General features: G+C 45.4%; 1 protein-coding gene across 5 annotated transcripts in view; it reads right to left on the reverse strand.

Annotated features, from left to right (window-relative positions):
• Positions 1-1,273: 1,273 nt before the first annotated feature.
• DOCK11 (dedicator of cytokinesis 11) overlaps positions 1,274-24,768 on the reverse strand; it is a 73,907-nt gene continuing 50,412 nt past the window's right edge. For 2 of the 5 annotated variants that reach the window (XM_030498709.1, XM_030498710.1), the window contains exons 32-54: positions 24,531-24,647; positions 23,617-23,692; positions 23,080-23,186; positions 20,971-21,082; positions 20,777-20,843; positions 19,912-19,959; positions 19,664-19,741; positions 19,297-19,439; positions 18,564-18,679; positions 18,109-18,246; positions 16,996-17,178; positions 16,218-16,331; positions 14,319-14,534; positions 14,178-14,235; positions 12,554-12,660; positions 11,014-11,136; positions 9,920-10,033; positions 7,974-8,120; positions 6,853-7,063; positions 6,338-6,528; positions 5,649-5,749; positions 5,227-5,365; positions 1,274-4,289 (exon numbers count right to left, since the gene is read on the reverse strand). In XM_030498709.1, coding sequence (XP_030354569.1) covers positions 4,167-4,289; positions 5,227-5,365; positions 5,649-5,749; positions 6,338-6,528; positions 6,853-7,063; positions 7,974-8,120; positions 9,920-10,033; positions 11,014-11,136; positions 12,554-12,660; positions 14,178-14,235; positions 14,319-14,534; positions 16,218-16,331; positions 16,996-17,178; positions 18,109-18,246; positions 18,564-18,679; positions 19,297-19,439; positions 19,664-19,741; positions 19,912-19,959; positions 20,777-20,843; positions 20,971-21,082; positions 23,080-23,186; positions 23,617-23,692; positions 24,531-24,647 — 2,829 coding nt within the window. In that variant the 3' untranslated portion in view covers positions 1,274-4,166. Of the gene's footprint in view, positions 4,290-4,383; positions 4,397-5,226; positions 5,366-5,648; positions 5,750-6,337; positions 6,529-6,852; positions 7,064-7,973; positions 8,121-9,919; positions 10,034-11,013; positions 11,137-12,553; positions 12,661-14,177; positions 14,236-14,318; positions 14,535-16,217; positions 16,332-16,995; positions 17,179-18,108; positions 18,247-18,563; positions 18,680-19,296; positions 19,440-19,663; positions 19,742-19,911; positions 19,960-20,776; positions 20,844-20,970; positions 21,083-23,079; positions 23,187-23,616; positions 23,693-24,530; positions 24,648-24,768 lie in introns of all 5 variants that reach the window. The other 3 variants (XM_030498711.1, XM_032920182.1, XM_030498713.1) reach the window with 2 other exon arrangements.

The following is a 24,768-nucleotide window of genomic DNA, read 5'->3' on the forward strand; positions in this document are numbered from 1 at the left end:
TCCCCTCTGGCAGGTTAAAGCCATTCCCCTTGGCCTGTCCCTACATGTCCATTTCTATGATTCAGATTTTCTGATGAATCATGTTTTTGGGATGCTCCGAGCTGGATGTGTGGCATTTGTGCTCTTCAGGATTTCCGAATCAACATCTTCTATTTGCCACCGAATAACTTAGTGTTAACAATTTCATTTGGTGCACTTACGCATTTAAGATTTATTGCAGTACTCTTCTTTAAAGGCAGCACATGCGATAGCTCATTTGTCTGGGTTTTAGTCCCATGAATCTTACACCAGTATTAGAGCAACATAAGTTTGCTGGTCTTGGAAAGCTCTGGAGCAGCATCGTGTGTGACTCGGTGTTACACGGGTTAACAACCGAGGTGAACGGGATCTACCCTGTCCTCACATGCAGAAGGTTAAACACATACATACAACACACATGATAAAACCACTTCTGTTACAAATATGTAGCAGCAGGTGTTGCATTTACATGAAAAGAGAGTAAATGACATCCAGAATAGCTGAAATATTATGTGTATATCATAACTGGTTCACCGTTGCTTGACATGAGCATATTATCTGAAGGTTAAGTACTACAGGCTGTGGTTGCACACTAATGAGCTGTACACAGTATTCCTCAATCCAGTAAGCACTCTGTGTTTAATCAGGACTCAGGTCAGTGAACAGCAAATGAACACAGGCTATTGTCCTCCAGTGGCTACACCGAGTAAGATGGGCTTTCATTTGTATTTTTGAGCCCGTAACTTCCAGTTCTTATGTTTCCCTCCAGTTCTTTTGGGCTATGGTATATCAAATTGTGGGGCTACCCTGAAGCCTGCTGTGAATCCATGGGACTCTGTCCCTGCAGGAAGGCAAAACAAACAGATTTTATCTCCTTTGAGACAAAAGGTGTTACGTTTATGCAAACTCTTATTCAGTATCAAAGTACCACGTGGCATATGTTAAAAAGGCTTCTGGAACAAAAGAAACACGTTGTACACTGCAGGTATTGTCACATCCATTTGTTGGCCTCTCTCATGAAAATGTCTGTTATCAGAGCACAGTGAGTAATGTAGAAGTATATCCTTGGCTGCGGTAATTTCTCTGTTCCAGGTTCTTTTGGGGGAAAGAAATAGAACTCTGAGGTTACTTGTCTTAAAATACTACTTTCTAATCTGTCTGCAGAACGACAAGCAGTCAAAGCAGAGTGAATGTTTACACTTTGCTGACTCTATGTAAGTAGGTGTATATATCTCTAAAAGCATGTTCTTGTACATAAAGCACTGGCAGACCCCCTGTTGCTTTGTCTGTCCTATTTGCAAACAATCTGGCTCTAATGCCGTTATCCAAACCAGTCCTGATACCACAAGTAGCCACGAGCTCTTAATCCTCACCCTATTTCTTCTCCTCTTATGCAAAATTGCCAACACATCCCTTCTGAAGACTTGATGTGTTATACAGCAGGTTTGCAGCAGAAGTAATTAGAGGTGTACATAGAAAAGGTGTATGTACACCTCCAGAGGTATAAAGACTGCACAGGTTGTCATTTGAAATACACCTACTGACTTTTACAGACCAAAACCTGCACTGCTTTAGGTGTAAGAAAAACCAAAAGTATTAATGAACATTAAACATTTATATTCCTCCAGAAAAGGTAGCAAATAGGAAGCACCCAATGTGAGCACCAGCTACATAAACCAGGCATATCTGTAGAGCACTCCCCACATGTAGCTGTGAATTAAGCTGTTTCAGCCAGAAATAAGAAAAAAACTGGAGGACTTGTATAAACTGGGACAATAATGTAGGAAAAGGATAGGTGGAGAAAACGCAAACACCTTCTTGGCACCCATGTCCAGCTGCAGCTGTGAAACAGCCTCTGACCAGTCCCCATCGTTTCTAGATTGGTGACAACAGAAAGAAAAACCAGGTGGTTTGTTCCCAGTCTTATAACCCACCTCAAAAGGACAAATTTGATGTTTTTCTGTTACAAATCCAGTCAAACTATTTACCTGCAGGACAGAAGCACATCCTTAGGGCATGATCATTTCTGTTGTTCGTCAGAACTGCATAGAACTGTGTATTCTGACCTGCACTGACTGTGTATGTTCTGTTTGGCCTGGTATTAAATACCTTTTTGGCTGAATTACTGAAGCAGCTTTCCAGTAAATGAAACTGAAATGACAGGACAACTACAACACCAACAATAAATTGAGACGTTCAGCCAAAAATTCATCTTGGACCATTAAAGACATCCGAAAATAGAAATAAGAATTTCACCATAATTCCAGTAGAACTAAGGAATAGCAACTGACAATTCAGCCAACAGTGTTATTTCAGGACATCAAAGACATCAGGAAACACGAATAAGAATTTCACTTCAATTCCAAGAAAACTATCAGGTGTAGTATTTAAAAGAGCTGTAGTACAAGAGCTTTTGGATGTCCACATCTTGCCATTGCTGACTGCATTCAAGATACACCTTTAGTACTGATGTTTAGGGTTTAACTAGCTCCAGAAAACCATGTAATGTATCCACTATTAAACAGCTTCATCACCTTTTAATAATCTGGAAAACTCCATCTCCCTTTTAATATGATTTGGTGAAAGATGAAAACCAATAAGGTAGTAACCGTATTTAAACACTCTAGTCTCGGTTCCTCTTTCTGCTAAGCTAAATTTAGAGCCTGCCTGGCATAAAAGCATATACAAGCAGAAGTGCGGTTTGGTTGTTATGGAGGCACATCTGTATTTTGCTTATGGCTGAATTTATGGATCACGACGTTATTTTGCTCAGAAGATGATTCATTTTAGGTATTTAGAATCATGCATAATGAACATTTTGAATTGTGGCCAAAACCTATTTGAAGATAGTTTTTGCTACAGACATTAGAAGATTATTATTTTAGAGACACTAAAGCCAAGCTAAACACCCAGCTGGAGTCCTTTTATTGTGGCATTTTGTTACATATCCTTAAACAGCTCCCCCCCACCTCCCTTCCCGTATGAGCTACTGGAACCATATTTACAATTGACAGGATTTGAAAACCACGGATGTTCCAAATGTTGCTGAATGAAAGAATGACTGATCTGATTTCTTCTTCGTGCATCTGAAAGTGTCTCACTAGAGACAAACATAATGTATTGAAGCTTCGGGGAGAGGAAGAAGGAATAAAAGAATTCCAGAAAATCCATTTTCTTCAACCACATGTCAGACAAAAACCTTTTTCTGTCAGAAAACAGTTCTGTTTCAGAGGAGGAACGTACATGTCATATGATGGTAAAAGCCCCTCAATTTTGCACGAGTTATTTTGATGTGCTGCAGTTTTTTCAAGCACATCTCACAGATTATTAGATTTTTTTTTTCTAAAAGATGTTTATAGATTTATAATTCCCAATTATATATTTATAACTCCCAACTCGATTTCAGGTGTCCTCAGAGTTTATATTTGTGTGAGACCATGAGTGGTAAATAGAGAAACTCGTCTCAAATGACAGATCTCTTGGGTGGTCCTCAGTGAGCACAACCCATCCCCTGCCAGAGGTGAAATGAGCTGTAGTAAGCTCAGCTCTCACGGAGCTTGCTTTAGAATTATCTGCACAGAGGCTGTATGAAAATGATCATTTCTGACTTGGGTTTTAGCTATTCCAGACTAGGACAAGCCTCCTCTCAGGGTCTGAGTGCAATGGGGGCATCTGGACCCCAAGTCACTTTTAGAAGAGGAAGGTCTCTTACTAGTGACTACAATTTCTCCTTCATGTTCCCTGTCCAACAAAGCTTTCAGCAGCAAATATGATACAATGCTAATTTCTATATACTCCTTCTATTTACAAAGTACTTTTACATTTTATTATATTCCATTGTACAACTTTACATAGTACCGTTCTAATTCCCATTCATAGTTCAGCAATTCAATACCTAGCTAGATGTTTTTCCATGTCCTGTTACACATTTAGCTTTTAAAAAAACATAGTAGAAAAGAAGCACAGTGGTGCAGTGTCCAGGCACTTCAATGTTGCTCAGCAAAAGAAGCAAGCACCCTGTTTGAAAGCATGGCAACTTCGGGGGAGAAAAAAAGAACTGAATCTTTGCTCATCATGGATTCCTTTAAACACCCTTAGTACAGTTCCACGTATTCCTGAGAAAGCTCTGTAAAATAGGACTGATATGTTTATATTTCAGCAGTGGGTCTGAGTGAACAGTAACTTCCATCCCCAGATGTCCCGCTGATGGCACAGAAGACATGGAGGGAGTCGTGCATCCATGGCGAATGCATTGTATCTGCATGGTAGATCTAGAGGAAAGAAAAGAATCACAGCTTCAGGAAAGGTTCCAGGTCATGATTGTAATCCAGGCGTTTAAAAAGGTATGCAAAAGAGATAGCCAACCTTGTCTTCAGAGCTGTTTCACAAAGGCAGCATAACAAAGAAATCAGAAAGAAGAATTAAGCAATTTCTGTAGCATTCATATACACACTGTTCTGTGTCCTACTGGATCAGTTTTAGTTACAACTGTCCAGTATAGGAAAGAAACAATTCTCTGTAAAGCAATAATTATTTCTTTGCAGTAAGAGAACTCTGGGGTTTTTTTGTAAGCACAGGGAGTACATGCAGCTAAATACAGCACCCACTGCATCTGTGCCATGTGGCAAGACTCTCTACTTTATAACCTGAAGGACAGGATCTAACTGGAGCGGAGGAGCTGCTCTGCAGCGACTGTGTATTTGTGTTTCACCCTGTGACTCACCAAGCAGCAGGTCAGTTAGCCTGAATGTACTACATTAGGGAAACTGAGATCACTGGCCACTGCAACCGGTTTCTGGACATCCAGTTTCCTGCCCCCTCTGACCTGCCTGAACCTCTTCAAAATGGAAATTTTGCCACAGAATTTCAACCTGTGACTTATCACAGGATTCTTATGATGCACAAAACATGAGGCAAAACATGGCATACGACTTTAGATGGCTGCAGCACCAGGAAACTCATGCTATGTGTCAGCTAAGCCTCCACTCTGAAGCACACTGTGCACCAACAGTGAGATTGTCCATCAACAGAAACTGGTGTTTGGAATCCACCAAGTCTATCATTTACTTTTCAAGCTCAGTTACTTGCCCTTTTGTGTTTAGCTACATAACATGAAAAGTGATGAAGTTTTCAACTACTTTTCAGTGTAAGTTAGTTATCAAGCACACAAGAGCCACCTCTGTGGGCTCCTGACATGCAGTTACGTGCCTGTTCATGGATGATGTCGGAAAGCTCTTTCACCATATCCCTAAAGTTTGATTTTAGCCCCTCATGGTACTCCACTTGATCCTCCTTAATGAGTCGCTCGTTGAGCTCCAGAGCAATTCCACAGGCTTGTATAAACTTCCTGAGGAAGAAAGGAATGAACTTCAGGCATTAAAATAGCTCAGTCTTCTACCAAAGCAAACAATGAAACAGATGGCAAGTCTCATTTTTCCCCCCCCTTTTCTCCAGTGTTTGGGAGAAGCACAGACTGGTTTGGGTTGGAAGGAACCTCAGTGAAATGGGAGTCACCAGCACCAGGATCTTTATAAGGCACATCTAAGCACCCAGCATCTGATTTTGGAGACAGAACTATAAGCAAAGCAGCTACCATGTTCAGCCAGGTTTTATTACATCAGAAATCCTACCTGAACATTTCTTTTAAGTCATTCACCTTCTTAGTAGGATATTTGCTGGACTGGTTGTCACTTAGGAAAGCTCTGGCATAGGCCAAGGGACCAGCATTAACCTAGAACCAGAGAAGTCAGAAATCATTTATGGTAGACCTTGCGTTGAGTTGCTAAAGGCAGTTGTGAAGGGAATAACGATTTTAAGAAAAACCACTACAAACCCAATCTTAGCATATTATTTGCCTGCCACCAGCTCTGCATTACTAATGTAACCAGAGTGCTAGTTTTTCTATGTTTTTTAAGACCAAAAGATACATGGAGATAAAAAGAGAGATGCAGCCTGGTTCCTCATACTTTCCTTCTAGTTCCATCTGGGAAAGCAATTTGGTCTGAGCCTTAAGGTCATTCATCCAGCTTGAGAATTCAGGCTCACAAAAAGGCTATTTGTGCCTGATACTGACAGTAAAATCTCCAAGAGTTAAGTGTATTTTAGCATTCACCCATGGCCAACTAATGACAAAATGCTTATTACCATGAGCCCCCCGCTAACGAACCCCTGTATGTGGCAGGACAAGCTGTGCTTGTGTTTGCTGTGGTGCTGCAAACAAGGCAGTCAATGAGTTCTGGACAGTAAACGTGCTGTGTCATGGGAAGACGACTCCCTGAGTCAGCTGTAACTGTGATTTTGGATGGCCAGCAAGCCTTACCTGCACAGAAACACAGCCTTGCAGTTTGAGCTGCAGCTGGATCATGTCCACATCACCCGCAGAGCAGAGCTTCTGCAGCTCTGCTGTCTTGTCTTTTATCTCATCAGTAGCCACATCGATTGGTTTTAAATTAACCTGGTGTTCATAATTGACTGGGATTCTCTTCTTTACATACGGAAAGGAGTTCAAAGCTGGCAGGAACAGCAAAGGAATTATAGATTGAAAAGCCGGGCAGCATAGAGGAGTACTCTTCATAGAACATACACAAGCAGATCCTTGCCCTCAGGGTTTTACTTGGTGTGTGTAGAATTCTGAACAAGACTGTAATTCACCAGCATGATTTATTACTTTATAAACATTTGCACATAGGAACATAAAGCAAAGTCCCCTCCCACCCAGAATATTGTAGCATGATTCTGATTAAGTAGCTGAGAGAATTTGTGACTCTTTTGAGGTATTTTCATGAGCCAGAAGTCTAAAAATAGTCGCTAAAACAGACTCACATTTGTACTTACTAGTTAAAATGGTCCTTTTTTTACACTGTTCTTCCACACTGCCATGCTTTTTTCCAGATAAAGTGTAAGGAGTTTCAAATACAAATCTATTGATGTTATGGTTTCTTTCAAATTCAGTCTTTCTTTCAGACATTTCTTTGTCTTCAAAATAGGGCTTCACGTAAGTCACTTGAATATGGGCATACTTGGGATCAAGGTCTTTAACGTTGACCTGTGAAATGAGAGGGTTACTCACTAGAAGAACAAAGATTAATAACTTGACTTGCAATTGGGTGATGTGGGATATGATTTAAACTGATTCCCTGCTGACTCAGCTCCATTGCATGCAGTGAATCACAAACCAAACACTCCCTCTGACCTCAGCTGTGACGTCTAGACCATTGACTAGCAAATACACGAGATAAGGAGGCTGGACGCAAGAAATACCTCATCTGCAACAGGTAGCCCTATCACCTTGTCCATCAATGCAGCACATGCCTGTGCTACTCAATCCTTCCAGTATGACCATATTGCTTCCAGGCCATAAATTAGCACTCGTACAGTGCTGTGCTGTGGCATGCAAATCTGCAGGCTTGCCCAAAGCAAGCTTTGGCATCAACAACATTGTCTTTTGTAACCCAGACACATCCATGGTTGCAACGTAAGGGTGTGAACACCCCTTGCAGGGAGCATAAATGGGTATTCTATAGGAAGAGGAAGGAGCTAACGGTGGAAGGCCCCAAAAGATTTTCTTTTAGACGTGCAGTGTCAAAGCAACAACAACTCCATTTCCCATCATCTGCTCCTCTGTGCTGGCTCATAATGCCTCCCAACGACAGGGCTCAAGTGAGACACGGATTGCCATTTCCCATTCATAATTCCCAACTCATTTATTTCCTCCCAGGTGCCAGATCAGCACCAAAACTTGCCAAGCTATGCAACATGTCCACACAGGAGCATGAGGAGGACAAGGGCAATTGGAAGCAAGATGCTTGTAAGAAGGTGGAAAAGAGGGCTCATAGAATGGTTTGGGTTGGAAGGGACCTTAAAACTCATCCAGTTCCAACCTCTGCCACGTAATATGGCCCTGATGTTCACCACTAATAGCATTTCATCAGCTTGTTCATGCGGTTTAACTCTACCTTGTTAGAATCCTGGATAATCTTCACAGTCTCCGACCCAAATTTTTCTCCATAAAGTTTAAGAAGCCGGAAGGAGATCTCTGAGAGGCCTGTCAGCTTGGGTTCCTTATAGATGTATTCCTTCCCATCTTCTTCTTCAAAGAATGTCTGGCATTAATCACAAAGAGGTAGTGAGGAATAGCCGAGTCTCTTTGCTCTGAAAACTTTATTTTAGATTTCCTACTTTGAAAGCAAGTTTCCACTGACATTTCAGAAAGTCAAGAAGGTTCAGAAGGCTACAGCTTGCACAAGGTCTCACTGAGCTTGGCCTGTTTAATAGGTTCCTTCAAATTTGTTTAAAAAAAGTCATGAATTTCCTCAGCCATCAAAACATGTCCTTGCTGAGCACAAAGGCTGGAGGATGACCAGCGAGCAATCTAAACACCGTGGAAGCTGGGTTTGGCCAGGACTTGACTTTTTGGAAGGTTGGAAAGAGGCCAGCAGGAGAAAACCCACAAAAATAAGGCATAGGGAAGGAGCAGAAAGACATGCAAGTGGAGGAAGCCCTGATAGCAGAGCCATGTCAACAGTCTGAAGAGAAGGATTTTGTGTAGGCTTAAAGGGACTTCAAGCAATAAAGAAAGAAATGGGTTTCCTCTGCTTTGATTCCTCTTGTATTCAGGGAAGTGGAACTTGGTGTATTTGCTGTAGAGACAAAATTGCATTAAGGTTGTGCCTGCATCACCAGTGCTTCCTGTAATGGGAACAGCATGAAAGCTTCATGTTTTGGCAAGCTGTTCCCATCGGAAGTTGTGACAGAGTGTTAAAACTATGTCTGTGTAGCTGGTGTATAAAGCTGGCAAAGCTTTCAAGTGCAAAACTGGATCAAGCTTTGGTTGTTAGGATGATCCACTGCTGAATTTTAGGGGCTGATCCAGTTATTTCTACGGCTTCTAGAAAACTAAGCTAGCAGTTGTTTCCTTTCTCTCTTGCTAACCTTATTCACTTTTCACATACCCAAAGCTGAAGATAAGATGAGGACTAAAATAAAATGCATGTTTGCTGCAGGAAAAGTCAGTGCTCTGACATGCTGTGCGTGTAATGACAGTGGTGTTCAAAGGTACCAACCCAAGATGGTTTCAGGGGTATTAATCACCTCCTTTAAAAGAAGGAACAAGGCAAGGCAGAGCTAATATAATTTACACAGCATTTTCTAAAGAGGGTCCTGCATCTCCCCCATGGTTACAGGTCCAGAAGCAGATAGTTCAGAGAGACAAGGGAGATGAGGGGTAATGCACTTTATTAGATTAACTGCTATGGCTGGAGGAGAAAAATAAAACCACAACTACTTTCAGGTTCAGAAGACTTCATCAGATAGATAGAAGATCATGCTCCTTCTTGGGACTCTGAGCCCCAGACCTTGGCCATTTTTTCCAGCTACCTCAGTTAACAGAAATACTCTCTCTACAAGTACATAACCAACACTGACATACTTTGCCTCCAGCTTCTCCAATAACCTTTTACTCTACTAATATCTAGAAAAAAGCAGCAATTGTCTGTAGAAGAAAATGTAGAAGAAAATGTTATTACTACTACTTATATACAGTGGTTATATACTGTGACTGGTACATACTATAAACGCTAAATTGTGTTTGTGTAGTTTATAATAACTATAATTACAACCACCACCACCGCCCCCAGTGTTTTCTGAACCCACTAAGCCATTTCCTACCTACTGAGTTGTTTTATGGGAAGCCCACCAGCAGAATCATAAACTACAATAAATCAAGTGCTCCTGGAGACAGACACAAACCCTCACCTCAAGGGTGGAATATGGAAACGTTCACATAGACGCGCCGGTGCCTGCACCAGAGGAGCCAACAGGCTTCTCAGCTCCAGGTCTGGCAGAGCAACAGCTTTAGGGGGTGCCTGGTGAAGGGTGGCTGGTGAGTGGGGTATGTACTTACTTGTCCATAAAAGGCCACTCTAAAAAAGGTTCCAAGAAGCCTCTTCCTTGTATGCATGACTTCCAATATCTTAGCATACGCTCCATGAAGCGTTCTGTACAGCTGGGTTAGTTTCTGGAAATCAAATTTTGACATCATTAAAGCAGGATTTTGCAAGCAGAACATTCTAGCCAACACTGGAAGCTTCTGAGAGATCTGGTCACGCTCCTGTGGAGAATAAAAACGTGGATTTCTAAGGAGGTGGAACACTTGCAGTGTTCTTTGAAAAACCTCAGTCTTAAGAATATGCTCAGCTTCAGGTCTGAGAGGAGCTGCAGGCTGCAGTGACATGGCTATCCTTAGGGAGAAGGCTGAACCTGCTGTCCCTGCATGCCCCCTAACCAGGCCTTCAGGGGTAGAGCAGCCTGCAGTATTTTACCCAGAAATCTGTTTTTGATTAAAACCAGATGAAGGCTTCTCCCAGCTTCAGCTGTACAGCTGGATGCTGCCCTGGTGTGGAGGGGGTCATGGGATACAGAAGGAAAGAGGAGCACAGCAGCCTCTCCGAAGCAGAGGTCACAGCAGGCATTGGGAAGGAGCAAGTGAAGGGCTGGGAAAGCTTCCTTCCCTCCTCTCCATTTGCACGGAATTACCTGCAGATCTAGTCCCTTCTTTGAACACTTCGCTGTGCTTTTAACCTTTACAATCCTCAAGTCTCAAAAAGAATCTGGCTTTGATGAGCACAGGGGATGATGACTGCTTTGTTTTAGGGGAAGAAAGGTGGGAATTATTCACGAAATATGAGTCATGTGTGTCTTTAGCTTTAACAAGTACCCTCCAGACCACTGCTTTCACTCGTGTGTTTAGTGACCAGCAATGAAGTGCAGTGTGGGCTTTACTGACATCACTTCAGTGACTCGTAACTTCAAAAATACAAAAGCCTCTTGTATTTTTTCTGAGGGATCTAGAAAATTACCTTCTATCATAGAATCATAGTATGGTTTGGGTTGGAAAGGACCTTAAGATCATCTAGTTCCAACCCCTGCCACAGGCAGGGATACCTTCCACCAGACCAGGTCTGTTTGCATATATGCAAACTAGTTCAAAACACCCACCTCAAATTCACGCCGCTTCTCATAAATAGGAATGATCAGTTTGGACACTTCAGAAATGGTTTCATACCGCTCTGCTTTCCATAGGCCATCGACACATTGCTCCAGCAGCTCCACCAGCACTTCCTATGAGAGGAGCCAAATGGTGGTGTTAGTAACAGTCCAAGTTAGAAGAGAAAACCATTTTATGTTCAGTTTCTTTAACAGGTCCCAGTACAAGCAGCCACAGCTATAGCCCATGTTCTGGCTTTTCCAAAGGGAAGTAAACAAAGGATAAAAGAGAAAAAAGGAGAAGTTACTTTTAAGAAGTTCCTTCATTCTTTATTATCATTGGCACAAGAGCCAGCAAGTGTGTCTTGGTTATTCAGTTTCCTCCTCAGGAGAATGCCAAAGCTCTGGGAGGGTACGGAGATGGCAGCACTGGAAGCCAGAAGTAGATATCTAAGAAACATGTCCAAGAACATGTGTGCAGCAGCAGTGGGATGTGATGCTAAGGATCCTCAAGCCTAGTCTTGGTGAATGGGCAACTGGGCAGCTCAGCCATGTGGCCCACCCAGCGCAGTGCTACAGGCATGGTACAGGAGTCATTGGGAGGCTTTCTGACTCACGGGACAGTCTATCCACTTCCTCAATGCCTTGCTGTGGTTTCTGGGTTGTTCTGCTAATGTGGTGTCCTGCAGCACAGCCCTAGCTCAAGGGGAACACGAGATGGGCTGTTCAGCCTGGAGAAGAGAAGCTGCCTGGAGACCTCAAAGCAGCTTCCAGTGTCTGAAGGGGGCTACAAGGATGCTGGAGAGGGACTCTTCATCAGGGAATGTAGCGACAGGGCAAGGGGGAATGGCTCTAAACTTCAACGGGGGCAGTTCAGTTAGAAGCTCATCCTTAGATACAAGGAAGAAGTTCTTCCCGGTGAGGTGCTGGCACAGGGTGCCCAGAGAAGCTGTGGCTGCCCCATCCCTGGCAGTGTTCAAGGCCAGGTTGGACACAGGGGCTTGGAGCAACCTGCTCTAGTAGAAGGTGTCCCTGCCCATGGCAGGGGATTGGAGCTGGATGAGCTTTAAGGTCCCTTCTAACCCAAACCATCCTATGATCTATGATTCTATAACCTCTCACTCAGCAAAACCTGACTTGCACGTTGTCCCTCCTTGGAAATACTGTGCCACGCTGCCCTGTGCTGGCAGAATTAGCATCCGCATAACACAGCAGGCAAAGATTCTTGTGTAGCTTCTTCAGTGTCAGTGCTAGAAAAGCTTTTCAAAGAAACGGAGAACTTACACCAGTGCTACCTATACGTATTATACACAGAAAATGCCTTAGTGCAGATTTCTCTTAAGAAATTGCTGGGAAGCAGATTTCCCTACAGATGCCAGTGCACAACTGTAATTTGTTAGAGCTTGCACAAACAGAGTCTAAAATAATCCCAGAATCCCTCTATTCCGTGACATCTTCATGGAACGCGCCTGCACCGGAGCCGATCACCCCAGTGAGTGACCCATCCTAACCAGCTATCAAACAGCCCGTGCTCTGTACTACAGGACCTCACCTCACTGTAATGTACATCCATCATCCCACCATCTTCTTTCATTGCACCTTCTTCATCAATGTTGGGAGTGATTTTCCTGAAGGCAGCGCATCCACTGGGGAAGAGTTCTGTAGTGGACAAAAGCAAATGGATTAGTGGAATAACATAGCTCAAACGCATCGTGCTTTAACGGCTGGGAAGCAGTCTGGCTGACAGAGAAGTCCTACAAATAGCAGGGGACCTGCCTCTCATTTTACTGCTGAATGTATGAGACTGAACACAACAGAACCTCTCCAGCCATTTGCCATGGGAGTCATTCCTTGCAACTAACGCCAAGCACAACAGGTTTCTCTGGATCTGGAATCCCCAACCTAATCAGCTGCAACCAACTGAAAGTAGGAGAGAAGAACATGGGTATATATTTGCACAGAAGATGCAAGAATCATAGAATCGACTAGGTTGGCACAGACCTTTAAGATCATCAAGTCCAACCATTGCCCCAGCGCTGCCAAAGCCACCACTAACCCATGTCACTAAGGGCCTCGTCTACATGAAGAAGAAAGCTATTGCAGGATGCCGGAGGCCTGGGTGGGAAGTGAACAGGACTGTACGCTCCTAGCAGAAAGCACAGTTATGTACCCCAAAACTTTGAGTAGTTCAGCCTTTCCTGAACCCTTTTCAGCCTACATATATGCAAAGAGTGCCAGTGACAGAGAGAACTTGGTGTATTCACTTGTTATTCCTTTGGATTTGTTCCTCTTCCTTTTTAGTTCTCCCTTACCACCGGTTGAGGTAAGCAGCCTCCAGGGTACAAATAAAGAATTACCACAATACTCTCCCTTCTGCAACCAATGAAGTGTGCAGAGGGATCACAAAAACAGGTCCTGAGTTTTCACCCTTTCCCAACACGAAGTACACGATTTGGAGGGACTCCAAGACACCTGAGCAAAGCACTTCTGACCCTCCCAATGAAGGCAGTGCATGTAATCAATGAGCTTTTATGTAGCCTTAACTTTCTGAAATGTTAAATGTCCACGTCAATAATTACTCCCTTACATGCAAATGAAAAATGGGGTCAATATATCAACTGTGGAACAGACTTTTAAAAGAAATCCTGCAAAGTGGTGTTACTTGAGACCACACAAGCCTGTCCTTCCTTCCTGGTTTTGCATCAAACCACAACACTCTCTTGTCTCCTTATTATTCTTCACATATTTGTATAGTTAGGCTACAAAAAACAGCAGTATTTTTTGACTGAATTTTGACTGCTTTATTCTAGTTTTCTATACTGCCTCTGCTGATACTCCTGATGAACATATTGACAGCAAGTTTTTAACATGGGCTTCCCCTGTGAGCACATTTCCTAATATAAAATACAACAACATTTAAACCAAGACATGATGTGTCAGTTTGTATTTCACTCAGCAACGTGCCAGCATGACTGTCTAAGCAGTACTGGCCAGCCTAGTAAATGCCTGTGTACAAACAACTGGATTCCCTCTTTAAAAATACTCCTCCTTTTCTAGCTTTACCCATTGGTTAGTTTGTTTCTGAAATAACCATTTACCAACTGAGGAGAAACTTGTCTTTAACAAGATTCTGATCCCCCAAGCCTCATCAAACGTCCCAACCACCACACACTTACTTTTTCTGTGCAGAAACTCTGCAACAAGGGCTGCGACGTGAACGTAACACATGGCTGCCTGCAAAGGACAAGGGGAAAATTAACATGTCCTCTGTGCATCTGTCTTGTTGTGTAAAACTGTGGCTTTAATTCCAGAATTACCTCTGAGAAGTCTCCGTTTTTCACATGGATCTTTGCCATACTGTCCAGCCACGTCTTCCGGAGCTCTGGAGTGCTCGCATAAGATTTGGCTAAACTGTACTGTAGATCTATCAGCATTTCTGGATCCTTTTCATGTTCTTTCAACTGAGCTGTAGCCATAAGCACTGTACGGATTCTCTTTGTCAAATCTTTGACTTCGGAAGGAAAAGCAGTTGCCTGGCACAAAACAAATCTAATTAGAAGCAAATAGTGAAGAAAGAGGGGAGATTGAGATGAGCTCTGAGGCAGAAGCTCTTCCCTGTGAGGGTGCTGAGGCGCTGGCACAGACTTTTCCCAGAGAAGCTGTGGCTGCCCCATCCCTGGCAGTGTTCAAGGCCAGGTTGGACACAGGGGCTTGGAGCAACCTGCTCTAGTGGAAGGTGTCCCTGCCCGTGGCAGGGGGTTGGAACTGGATGAGCTTTAAGGTCCCTTCCAGCCCAAACCAGGCTGTGCTTCTATGCTACAGCAAGGCAGGTATTTTAGCATCCTGAGGAGCTGGTGTGAGAGCAAGACATGTGCATGTGAATGTCCCGGGATGGGACCATAAACCATGCCTGAAGTATTTTCCATGTTATTCAACATCTGCTTGTTAAGTCTCTGATGTGGTCACTCTTAAATTCCTAAAGCACCAAAGGCATTTGTAGAGGTTCTCACCACAGGAATGTAATAAATAGAGAATGAAACACAGGCTCCAGACTGATCCCGTGCTCAGAGAGGGACTATCATCAAGCTGAAGCAACTTATCTGGCCAAGTTTTATAATCTCCAAGGACAGGAATCCCACCTCCTTTCTGGGAAATAATTTTGTCTTTAAGTAAAGTTGGGCTTTTCTTTGCAGCAACGTGTGCCCATTTCCTCTTGTCTTGACACTCCCACCTCTGAGAAGAGCCTGACCTCCTTGTCTCTGTAACCTCCCTTTTGGTAGTGGAAAGCAGGAGTTAGGTCCCCCTCAACTTTCTCTACTCTGTGATGAGCCTGGTTGACACTCCCTCTCCTTGGGCTCCTGCTCCCTAGCTCTATCTGTAAGCTGTGCATGGCATCTTTTCCAGTGTATTCAAATCTCTCTTGTGCTCTTGCACTTACATAAACTGGATATAACGGTCTTGCAGTGTAAAATATGAGCAGCAAAGTATGGCTCACTGAAACCCTTGTAAGCACCTTTGAACACAAAAGAACTGAGGGGTTTGCCAGGTATATCCTAACTATAAATTCATTATAGAACAATTCAGCACCTACCTAAGGTTCCCATCCCACCTTTAGGTCATAGGATAATCACAGAACTGTGAAAACATTTTGTGTTTTCCTCTATCCTGTCTTGGCAGTCACACTGTGTGCCATGGAGCAAGCTGCAGTGTTGACTCATTGTTCGGTGGGTTGGGTAGAAGGTGTCAATTCTAGCACCAAGACAATTCTTTTCCAAAGAAATACAACCATTAGTCTCCCTGAAAGAGAGCTTTCTTAATCTTGCTGATACTCAATTAATAAAAATTAATTCCTGCTAATTATAACCTTCAGGCAACAGAAGTACCAGGCTCTCCTGTGTCATTCCTCTCAAAGCTGAAAGTTCTTGGAAAGCTGTTTGGTCGCCCTTGTAAGCAGAACACTCTGCAAAGTGTAACCTGATTGCAGAGCTCCCTCCTCTCGGTGTGAGGCCACATGGATGGAGCATAACCTGCCTGTGCAGCTGGCCCTATCACTGATGGCATAATACTTGTTTACTGAGCAAACACAGCACACCAGGAGCTCATAAATCATAGTTCCAATCATCAGCTTTACCCTTAAACACAATTTCCTTGAGTATGTCCTCAGTCTTTCATTAATGGCTGATAGCACATTGTGTGATTTAACGTCTCCAACTTACCTTCATGGGCCTGTCACTGTTTGCAAAGTTGTTAATGATGAGCAAAGAGTCCTGAAACCTGGTCCCACCGCTGAGCGCCACATCTGCAATTAACTGGCTCACTGCAATTATTATCTGTTGGGACAAGGTGGGGGCTTTATTTAATAGCCCTAATAGAGGAGTTTTATTGTCACAGTTACATGAAATGCTCATAGGAAAACATCACGTCTTTCCCACAACAAAAGTAATGGTGGTTTGGCTTTGCTGTCACATCTCCCCAGGACAAATACTCCCCAGAGGACTCAACTGCTTTGCTGAACAGTGAGTTCACAGAATTAACATCACAGTCGTAATACAAATCCCTGTTTGGACATTAGTCACCTTCTTCCGTGATTCACTGCAACCCAGACAACATTCATCTCCCTCACTAGATGGCTAAATTTGCTTCAAAAACTCAATCCTGCAAAAACAGCTCCAGGAAAATCCTTTCTCCGGCCTCAAAGGCAGCTCTTCCTGCTGTCCTTTCCACCCCATCCCAGCCAGCCTCTGGGGCAGAGATCTACCTTGTGTCTGTGAGTCCAAAAACTCAACAGCTTCGAGCCCTTTGGCAGTGTATTCTACCCAAAAGACCCTGGGCCAATCACTGGGAACAGGAATTAGGCAAAGCTTGGAAATCAAGAGGATTTTTGGCCATATAACAGCAAGATCCTCTGCAGATATGAGGCGACACAGTTATATTGATCTATCTGTTCATTAAGCCTGAGGTGTCCTGCTGTCCTGCTTCTCACCAGTCACTGACCTGAAGATGCGTTCTCAGAAACGTTCTCCTTTTGGTGAACTCAAAGTTATTTCTCATCAGGAGATAGAGAAGAGCGGAGGCTTCGTTCCTCGTGGAGGACACCTTGGAAGTGCAGCACTTGAGGATCTCGTAGCAGAGGGCAGCACACATGTTCACCCTTCCCTTGAAAAACGCTGAGGGGAACTTCACAAGAGGCAGGCAAATGTTAGGAAAGACACCTTGGAAATACTGTGGACAAACCAAAATTCAGCCCTATTCATATTCATTCTAGCTCTATTCTAGTATAATTCATACTCATACCAACTCTTAGCTTCACTGTGTGTAGTAAAATGTACATAGGACAGACGGTTTCCACCTTTGAAAAACAGCTTAGCAGCCTCTTTAACCAAACTTTGCTCAGCAACTAGTGCAAGATCTCGTTTGGAAGCAACACTTTGCTGCTTATCATTTACACATTGTTCTCTTCCTGGCTGCAATCTCACACCATGTGGATTTAACTTATTAATGACGAGCTGCATACAGGTGATTTGAGAGACTGTAATTCCTTTTGAATTTATGAGAACCATGCAGCTTGGGAGGAATGGAGTTTGCACGTACATCTGGTCTTGAAAAAGTGCTTATAAGAAGTGGCAGGTTTTGACAAGCATATTTGTCAGCAACAGCATCAGTCACTGCTCTTATGTGCTTAGCTGTAGCTTTGACGCTGCTTGAGCTCAGGGGATTAAACAGCCATGTACCAGGGCTCGGAAAAGTGTAGAAAGAGTTCAGCAAGTCCTATCCCTTTTTCACATGCAGTGGGTGAGGAGCAGCTTGTCAGCACAAGCATTACTCAAGCAATAGCATTGTCAGCAGTAGTGTCAGTTTAGGGCAAAGATTCAAGAAGCACCAGCTTTTGGTCAAACAAATACTGTATCTTTAACAGCAGTTAAAGTGATCAGGGCAGGCAAGGGAACCCAAATCAGTGAAGAAATTTTCTAAAACACATTTCCAAACAGCTCAAAATGTAAGTTTAAAAGGAGATTAAGTGCACTGGTGTCTTCTATCATGCCTATATAAATTGTCCTGTCCCTTTGGAATCACGTATTACATACCTTGCTAATATTTGTTACATACCTTGCTAATGAAAGCTCTCAGAGAGGCAAACACATGCTTAAGAGCTGCTTCTGACTGCCCATTTTTGAGAAAAGCCAGATGAATATCAAAAACCTTCTTCATGAGGGGATTGTGGCCATCGTTGCTTAAAAGCTGGGTCTGGAAAGCAACAAGAGAATTTATTTCACAGAAATAATGTGTCTGAAGCTGGAAATGACAGAGAGAACTTTGTATAATTAATCACATCAATTCTCAACGCAGATAAGGAACAGTAAAAAATCATTTATTAATGTGACAACCAGGACAATCTTGCACTATTTGGTCAGAGGCTATTTTTGTAGTAGAGAATAACCAAACAAGGATTTGCTGTTGTAAAGCCTCCCATAATGTGCCACTCGAGGAGAATGGATCACCACCATCAACATGCAGACAGAGATACAGCCACTTTTCTACAATACTTTGATATCAACGCTGACCTTGAAACTCTGGGTGAAAAAAGAGATGGTGTCCAGGACTGTGAGGCACACTTCGGTGGCGATATTGCCCTCCAGCAACGCCTGGTGCACGATATCTGCTTCTGAGGTGCCTGCATCTGGGGATGGAAAGCAAATCAGGAGGAAACAGTGTTCAACACTCCAGCTCCCACAAGATCTAAATGCTGATATAGATGAGGTTCTCCCCTTGCATTTCACTTGAGAGATGAGGTAAGAATACCAAGATGCTGAATTTGCCAGCTCCGGTCAGAGGAGCTGCCTGATGCCAACCGAGAAAACCAATGTTGGTATTTCCCCTTAATCTCACTGCCTTTAAAGCCAGACAGAGAACACAGTGTCCAAGTCGTATCCGCAGAGGGGAAGTGGTGAGGTGCTTAAATGTGACAAAACTCAGGAGAGGCTTAGAGCAGATGGCAGCCCAGGTCCCTGGGTGGGGCAGCTCTGCCCTGCTCACTGCTCACACCACAGTCACCTGCACCATACTCAGCCCAGGAGCTGAGCCCAGACAGGCAAGAGGAAAAAACCACACAAGCCCTAAGTCCCAGGGGGGATTTTTAAGGGGCTGGCTTAAATGTCACCCACACCAATCTGGGAATGTTGCAGGGAGGAGCAGTGACCACTATCGTTCTGCAGTTTGAGCAGCCTGAAGCAATGAGTAGCGAGTGGAAGATGGGTACACGCAGCTTTCAGCAGGCTAACCCTCTGCTGTACGTACTGTGGTTGAGTGTGAAGGAGGTCTCCAAGCTGCCCAGATGCTGGAGCCGCACCTGCATCCCCCCCGCTCTGCTGCGGAGCGCCGGCATCGTCTGGGATTTCCTATCAGCTCCCGTGTGCTTGGATAACCAGGCGTCGTGCACCCTGCGAGGGGACGTGAACACTGTGGGTTGGGATGAGCGGCAGGATTACATGAGGCACCAGGATGGAGACTGGCCTCCCTCCAACACGCTCATCTGGTTTATCCCAGACAATCCCAAGGGACTGACCAGTCTGCCCAGGTCTCTCCCGCACCCGATGGCCCTGGAGCTATGGACACAGCAGTGGGATGCTCGGGAGCATAGGTGCAGCCAGGGCTCGTGTCTCACCTGCAGCTCACCGCGGGGGATACTGCCAACCTGCGCGGGCAGCCGAGAGTGCCAGGGCTGGGGGGTCTCATGCAGGAGCTGGAGGGGAGGGAAGCGGCAGGGTGCAAGGATGAGGGAATGCTGCTGGCATGGTGCTGAGCAGAGCCCCGGCCCCGCAGGCTTCCTGCCTGCCCCAGTTTGCCTGGCTCCTTCGGCCTTGGCAGGGAGCATGGGGACAGCCCCCCTGCCTGGGTGGCAGCATACAGTACCTGGCAATGTTTCTCTTCCCCATGTATCTGAAGTGAAATAAACACACCCTAGAAAGAAAACAAAATATGGGCCTGTTACAGGTCCTACCGATCAGGAAAATCCAGGACACCTAAAGGGGCCAATAAGAAAGCTGGAGAGGGGCTTTGGACAAGGGCCTGTAGGGACAGAACAAGGGGGAATGGCTTTAACCTGCCAGAGGGGAGATTGAGATGAGCCCTGAGGCAGAAGCTCTGCCCTGTGAGGGTGCTGAGGTGCTGGCACAGGGTGCCCAGAGAAGCTGTGGCTGCCCCATCCCTGGCAGTGTTCAAGGCCAGGTTGGACACAGGGGCTTGGAGCAACTTGCTCTAGTGGAAGATGTCCCTGCCCGTGGCAGGGGTTGGAACTGGATGAGCTTTAAGGTCCCTCCAACCCAAACCAGGCTGGGATTCTGTGGTTTAAATTATACCCTGTCCTTGTCTGCAGACACACTCCTCTGTGCATGAGGGTCTGGGTCTGTGTTTACAGGGCACATGATCCCACACCGTTGGGTTCCAAACCCTATGGCACACCCCTGTCTCCTCACCCATCTTTCCACAAGCCCATGCAAAGCAGAGGCTGTGCCCAGAGCCCTGCTCACCCACGGGTGGTGGGACACCCTCTGACAGCCTGGACCAAGCACAGGGCACAGCCTCTGCACCCTGCTCCCTCCATACACACCCGTTCCTCCTCAGGGGGAGGAAGAACATTTCCTTACACCCTGGCTGCACACCCCAGTGCTGCAGAGGACCGTGTGCCCTGAGGGGCACCCCGCAATCGTGCTTTCTTCTTGGACAATGCTGCGCACAGGAAGGTGCAGTGTTTGAACTGCAACCTCACGATACTCACTCCAGAAGCACAAGGACATTGATCAGCTCTTGGGGGGAGAATTTGTTCCAGTAAGCTAAAAGAGTATCTGAAAGAAAAAAGCCCACAGTGTACTGAGATGTGAAACAAATTAAAGGGGGATCTTACAGACCAAAAGTGCTGGTGAGAGTCTCTTGTCTTTCTGGCTGCCCCTCATTTGAGCAAGAGCCACCAACCTTCAGAGATCATCTTCACAACGTAGAGGTAGCACATGAGGAGTGTCCGGATCTCAAACTGGTCCAGCCGGCTGCAGTGTGACACACTGCTCCTCGTGGAGCTCCTGCGGATCTATGGGGACACAGAGGGCACATGGAACCAGTGGCCCCATTGCCTGGGCTGTGCCTGAGCACGGCACCATGCACTATGGGCACAGCAAACCACGTGTGCCAGCATTCCTCCTGCCCCCCTGCACAGCACCCCACAGCACCATGCTTGGGAGACATCTCATCCAGTGATGAGCAGTCTGGAAGCTCTGGACATGTGGCCAAGTGCTTCTCTGCCTGGAATAGAGATGCCTGGGCAGAGGACACTGGCTTATCCAGCAGTAGATGGGTCAGCCCCACCAGCCCTGCGTTCACTGCCCTGCTCCTGTCTTAAAAAACCAGGAAATTTCAGCTTGAGAAAATATATTTTCTTAAATATATGATGCTGGAGAGGGACTCTTCATCAGGGACTGCAGTGATAGGACAAGGGGTGATGGGTTTAAACTGAAACAGGGAAAGTTCAGGTTAGATATAAGGAAGAAGTGGAAGGTGTCCCTGCCCGTGGCAGGGGGTTGGAACTGGATGAGCTTTAAGGGCCCTTCCAACTGAAACCATTTTATGATTCTATGACTTTTTTTCCCCTGATCTTTGGAAGTGTTTTTAACTCTTAGTGACTTAGGCAAAGAGAAGTGAAATCCTGTGGGTGAGCCAGTCCATGTGGAAAGGCCTGGGCACTGTATGGTGGAAACACAACTTCTAAAGCTTTCCCAATTTTTTGGGCACCCTCTGAGCTCGCCCTAGTCCTACCCTCCAACAAATGGATACGATTAAGCTCTAAGCAGGATGCTCCTCTTAAAGCTGTGCCTCACATGTTCGGAGAGTGATCCACAGCACTATTTGTTGTGTACTCTGGGACAAGCTGTGCATGTGAGTCATAATCAAACAGAACAAAACATTCAGTTTAGAGTTGGAGACACACTGCTATAGCCAGAACTTTGCTACTGACCATGCCAAACTATCAAGTCACACTACTCAGGCCAGGGGAACGGGTGACAAGCAACGTGTCTACCTCTGTAGGGCAGCGTTAGAGCTGCTCCTCCATGTGGCATTGCCTTTACAGGCTTTTGCATTCCCTAACAGAAGAGCTGTTCCAATGACCCTGTAAAACATACCTTCAAGGACACAGAAGAGGATGTCTAGCTGTGGGGAAAAGCCAAGCTGCAAGCTCAGCAGGGTTGAAGCATATGCTCACTGCTGAATATGAACAGTTTGATAGTCAAGTGTCTGGCTATACTTGGTCTTGTAGCTTCATGATTCATGTGGGAGAGCTTGAGAGGCCTCACCTCCCCAAAGCATGTCAGGACACAGACAGCAGGAGCCCAGATAATCTTTGCCTTGCTTGTTGGAAGGGCCAAAGTATTTAAAGATGCATTAATGATTCACACCAACCCAAGACATCTGGAAAGCGCCTTGAGGAAAACCAGGAGCTGGTTTGCACAAATACCTGAATTCCATGTGTGCAACTTGCCAACAAGGAGAGCACACCCTGCCTGAAGAGCAGGGTCAGAGCTCTTCGTGGTGTGACCGCAGCCACCCTCTGCGACTGTGGGGCTGTGGTTATTGGTTTTCCTACCAACACCTCACCTTCTCTCAAGCCAGTGGTCACCAGCAATCCCGTATCATGGTGCTCTGCCTCCAGTCGTGTGTGGTAACCAGTTCCCAGCACCATGCACTGGGCACCGGTCAAGCTCAGACCCATCCACACACAGGGAGCACGCCCCAGTATGCATGAACGCACCATGGGAGCAGAGATTTTCTCCACAGATTTTGCCTTTCATCTCTGATAAGTAATTTGTCAACAGTTTTATTTTTGGCTCGGAGATGTTTGAAGAGGGTAAGCATACCAGAGCCATGAGTCTGACCTCCTCTCTTCAACAGCAACCGGGTTGTTTCCAAGCAGAGATATTAATAAGCTGGCTTTTGAGACTGCTACCACAGGGAACTCCTCTCCCTCCCCCTTATTCAAGACATTGCACAGAGGGGAGCAGTGAGCACCCTTCTTTCCAACCCCAGATACGTTACATTTTCACTCTGATCCGGGGAACTACTGGTTGCCCCCTCTGAGTTCAGGGATCCTTTGGAGTCCTCCCGCTTCATCCCATGGCCATTTGGAAGTGCTGCTCCACAGGCTGAAAAAAACCCAAACCCCACAATTAGCCCCTTTGCACCGGCACAACTCAGCTCATCCCAGACAGCGAGTGGAAGATCCCAAAGCTGCCAGAGGGGAGACTGAGATGAGCTCTGAGGCAGAAGCTCTTCCCTGTGAGGGTGCTGAGGCGCTGGCACAGGGTGCCCAGAGAAGCTGTGGCTGCCCCATCCCTGGCAGTGTTCAAGGCCAGGTTGGACACAGGGGCTTGGAGCAACCTGCTCTAGTGGAAGGTGTCCCTGCCCGTGGCAGGGGGTTGGGGCTGGATGAGCTTTAAGGTCCCTTCCAACCCAAACCAGTCTGGGATTCTGATTCCATGGCTGTTTTGGGTTTTTGGAATGGGGGTTTTGGGGCTGGTAATAGTTACATTAAAGATCAATGGGAGAGTTAAAAGTTTAGAAAAATGTATTTACCTGGATCTTTGTCTGCAATCAGGCTGGATCTGTTTGAGGGAGATGTAAAACCGTACATGAATTCATCCCTGGATGCCTGTAAAGCAATATAAAGTTTTTGTGACCAATGGAAGATAACACCTATTCTCTTAGAGAAGAGAATAATGAAATAGAAAAAGGCAAATTAAAGCAGCTTTTAAAATGCAGGTTAAAAAATAAAAATCTATTTCTTTCCATAAAAAATCTTTCCATAAAAATCTTTCCATAACAAGGAGACAAATGACTTGGGGAGGAGCACAAAGCTCAGCAGAACATACGAGTAAGAGCAGTTTTTTCCCTTTTGTTTTTCATCATTTAAGTTGAAAATTTGAACTGTTTTTCCTCAAATGCCTTTTCGTTGTTGTTGCTTTGCCCCAGACAAGGAGGAAAGTCTGATCGGCAAGGCTGAGCCTGCCTGGGAACCACACACAACCCTCAGGCAGATGGGCAACTCCCCAGAACAGCTGCTGGAGTCCAAGGCTGAGTCCTGTTGCAACTCATTGCACTCAGAGCGACTTACCCCTCCTCATGGCACTACACACACCATGAGAAAACACTTTAGACAATAGCAGGCAAAAAGGCAGAGACATCCCTGGCAGTGTTCAAGGCCAGGTTGGACACAGGGGCTTGGAGCAACCTGCTCTAGTGGAAGGTGTCCCTGCCCGTGGCAGGGGTTGGAACTGGATGATCTTAAGGTTCTTTCCAACCCAAACCATTCTATGACTCAATGAAAAGGCAGATTAAAAGGAACAAGCACATTACGGGGCTGTGGGGAGAAGAAAACCACACTTATTCCTAAAGCTGCGCCCGGCTGCAGGCAGCGGCAGCCGCACAGGGGTGCGCAGGAGGAGGACGGAGGAGGAGGAGGCCGAGGTGCCCGGCTGGGCTGTACTCACGGGGCTGGAGGCAGCGGTGCAGGAGGAGAGCACCTCGCGGCCGGCCACGCGCTGCAGGTTCTCCAGGAGCAGCCCCAGCAGCGGCAGGTAGAGCTGCGCTACCTTTGCCTGCTGGTTCTGAAAAGAGACAGGGAGAAACATGCAGGAGGAGCCCAGGCTCACAGTGGAGGCTAAAAGGGAAACTCTTGAGCCAAACACACATCTATATATTTACACACTCTACATGGTGTCTGAGAAC

The sequence above is a fragment of the Strigops habroptila genome, chromosome 9 (assembly GCF_004027225.2).
Source record: "Strigops habroptila isolate Jane chromosome 9, bStrHab1.2.pri, whole genome shotgun sequence".
In the NCBI taxonomy this organism is placed as follows: Eukaryota; Metazoa; Chordata; class Aves; order Psittaciformes; family Psittacidae; genus Strigops; species Strigops habroptila.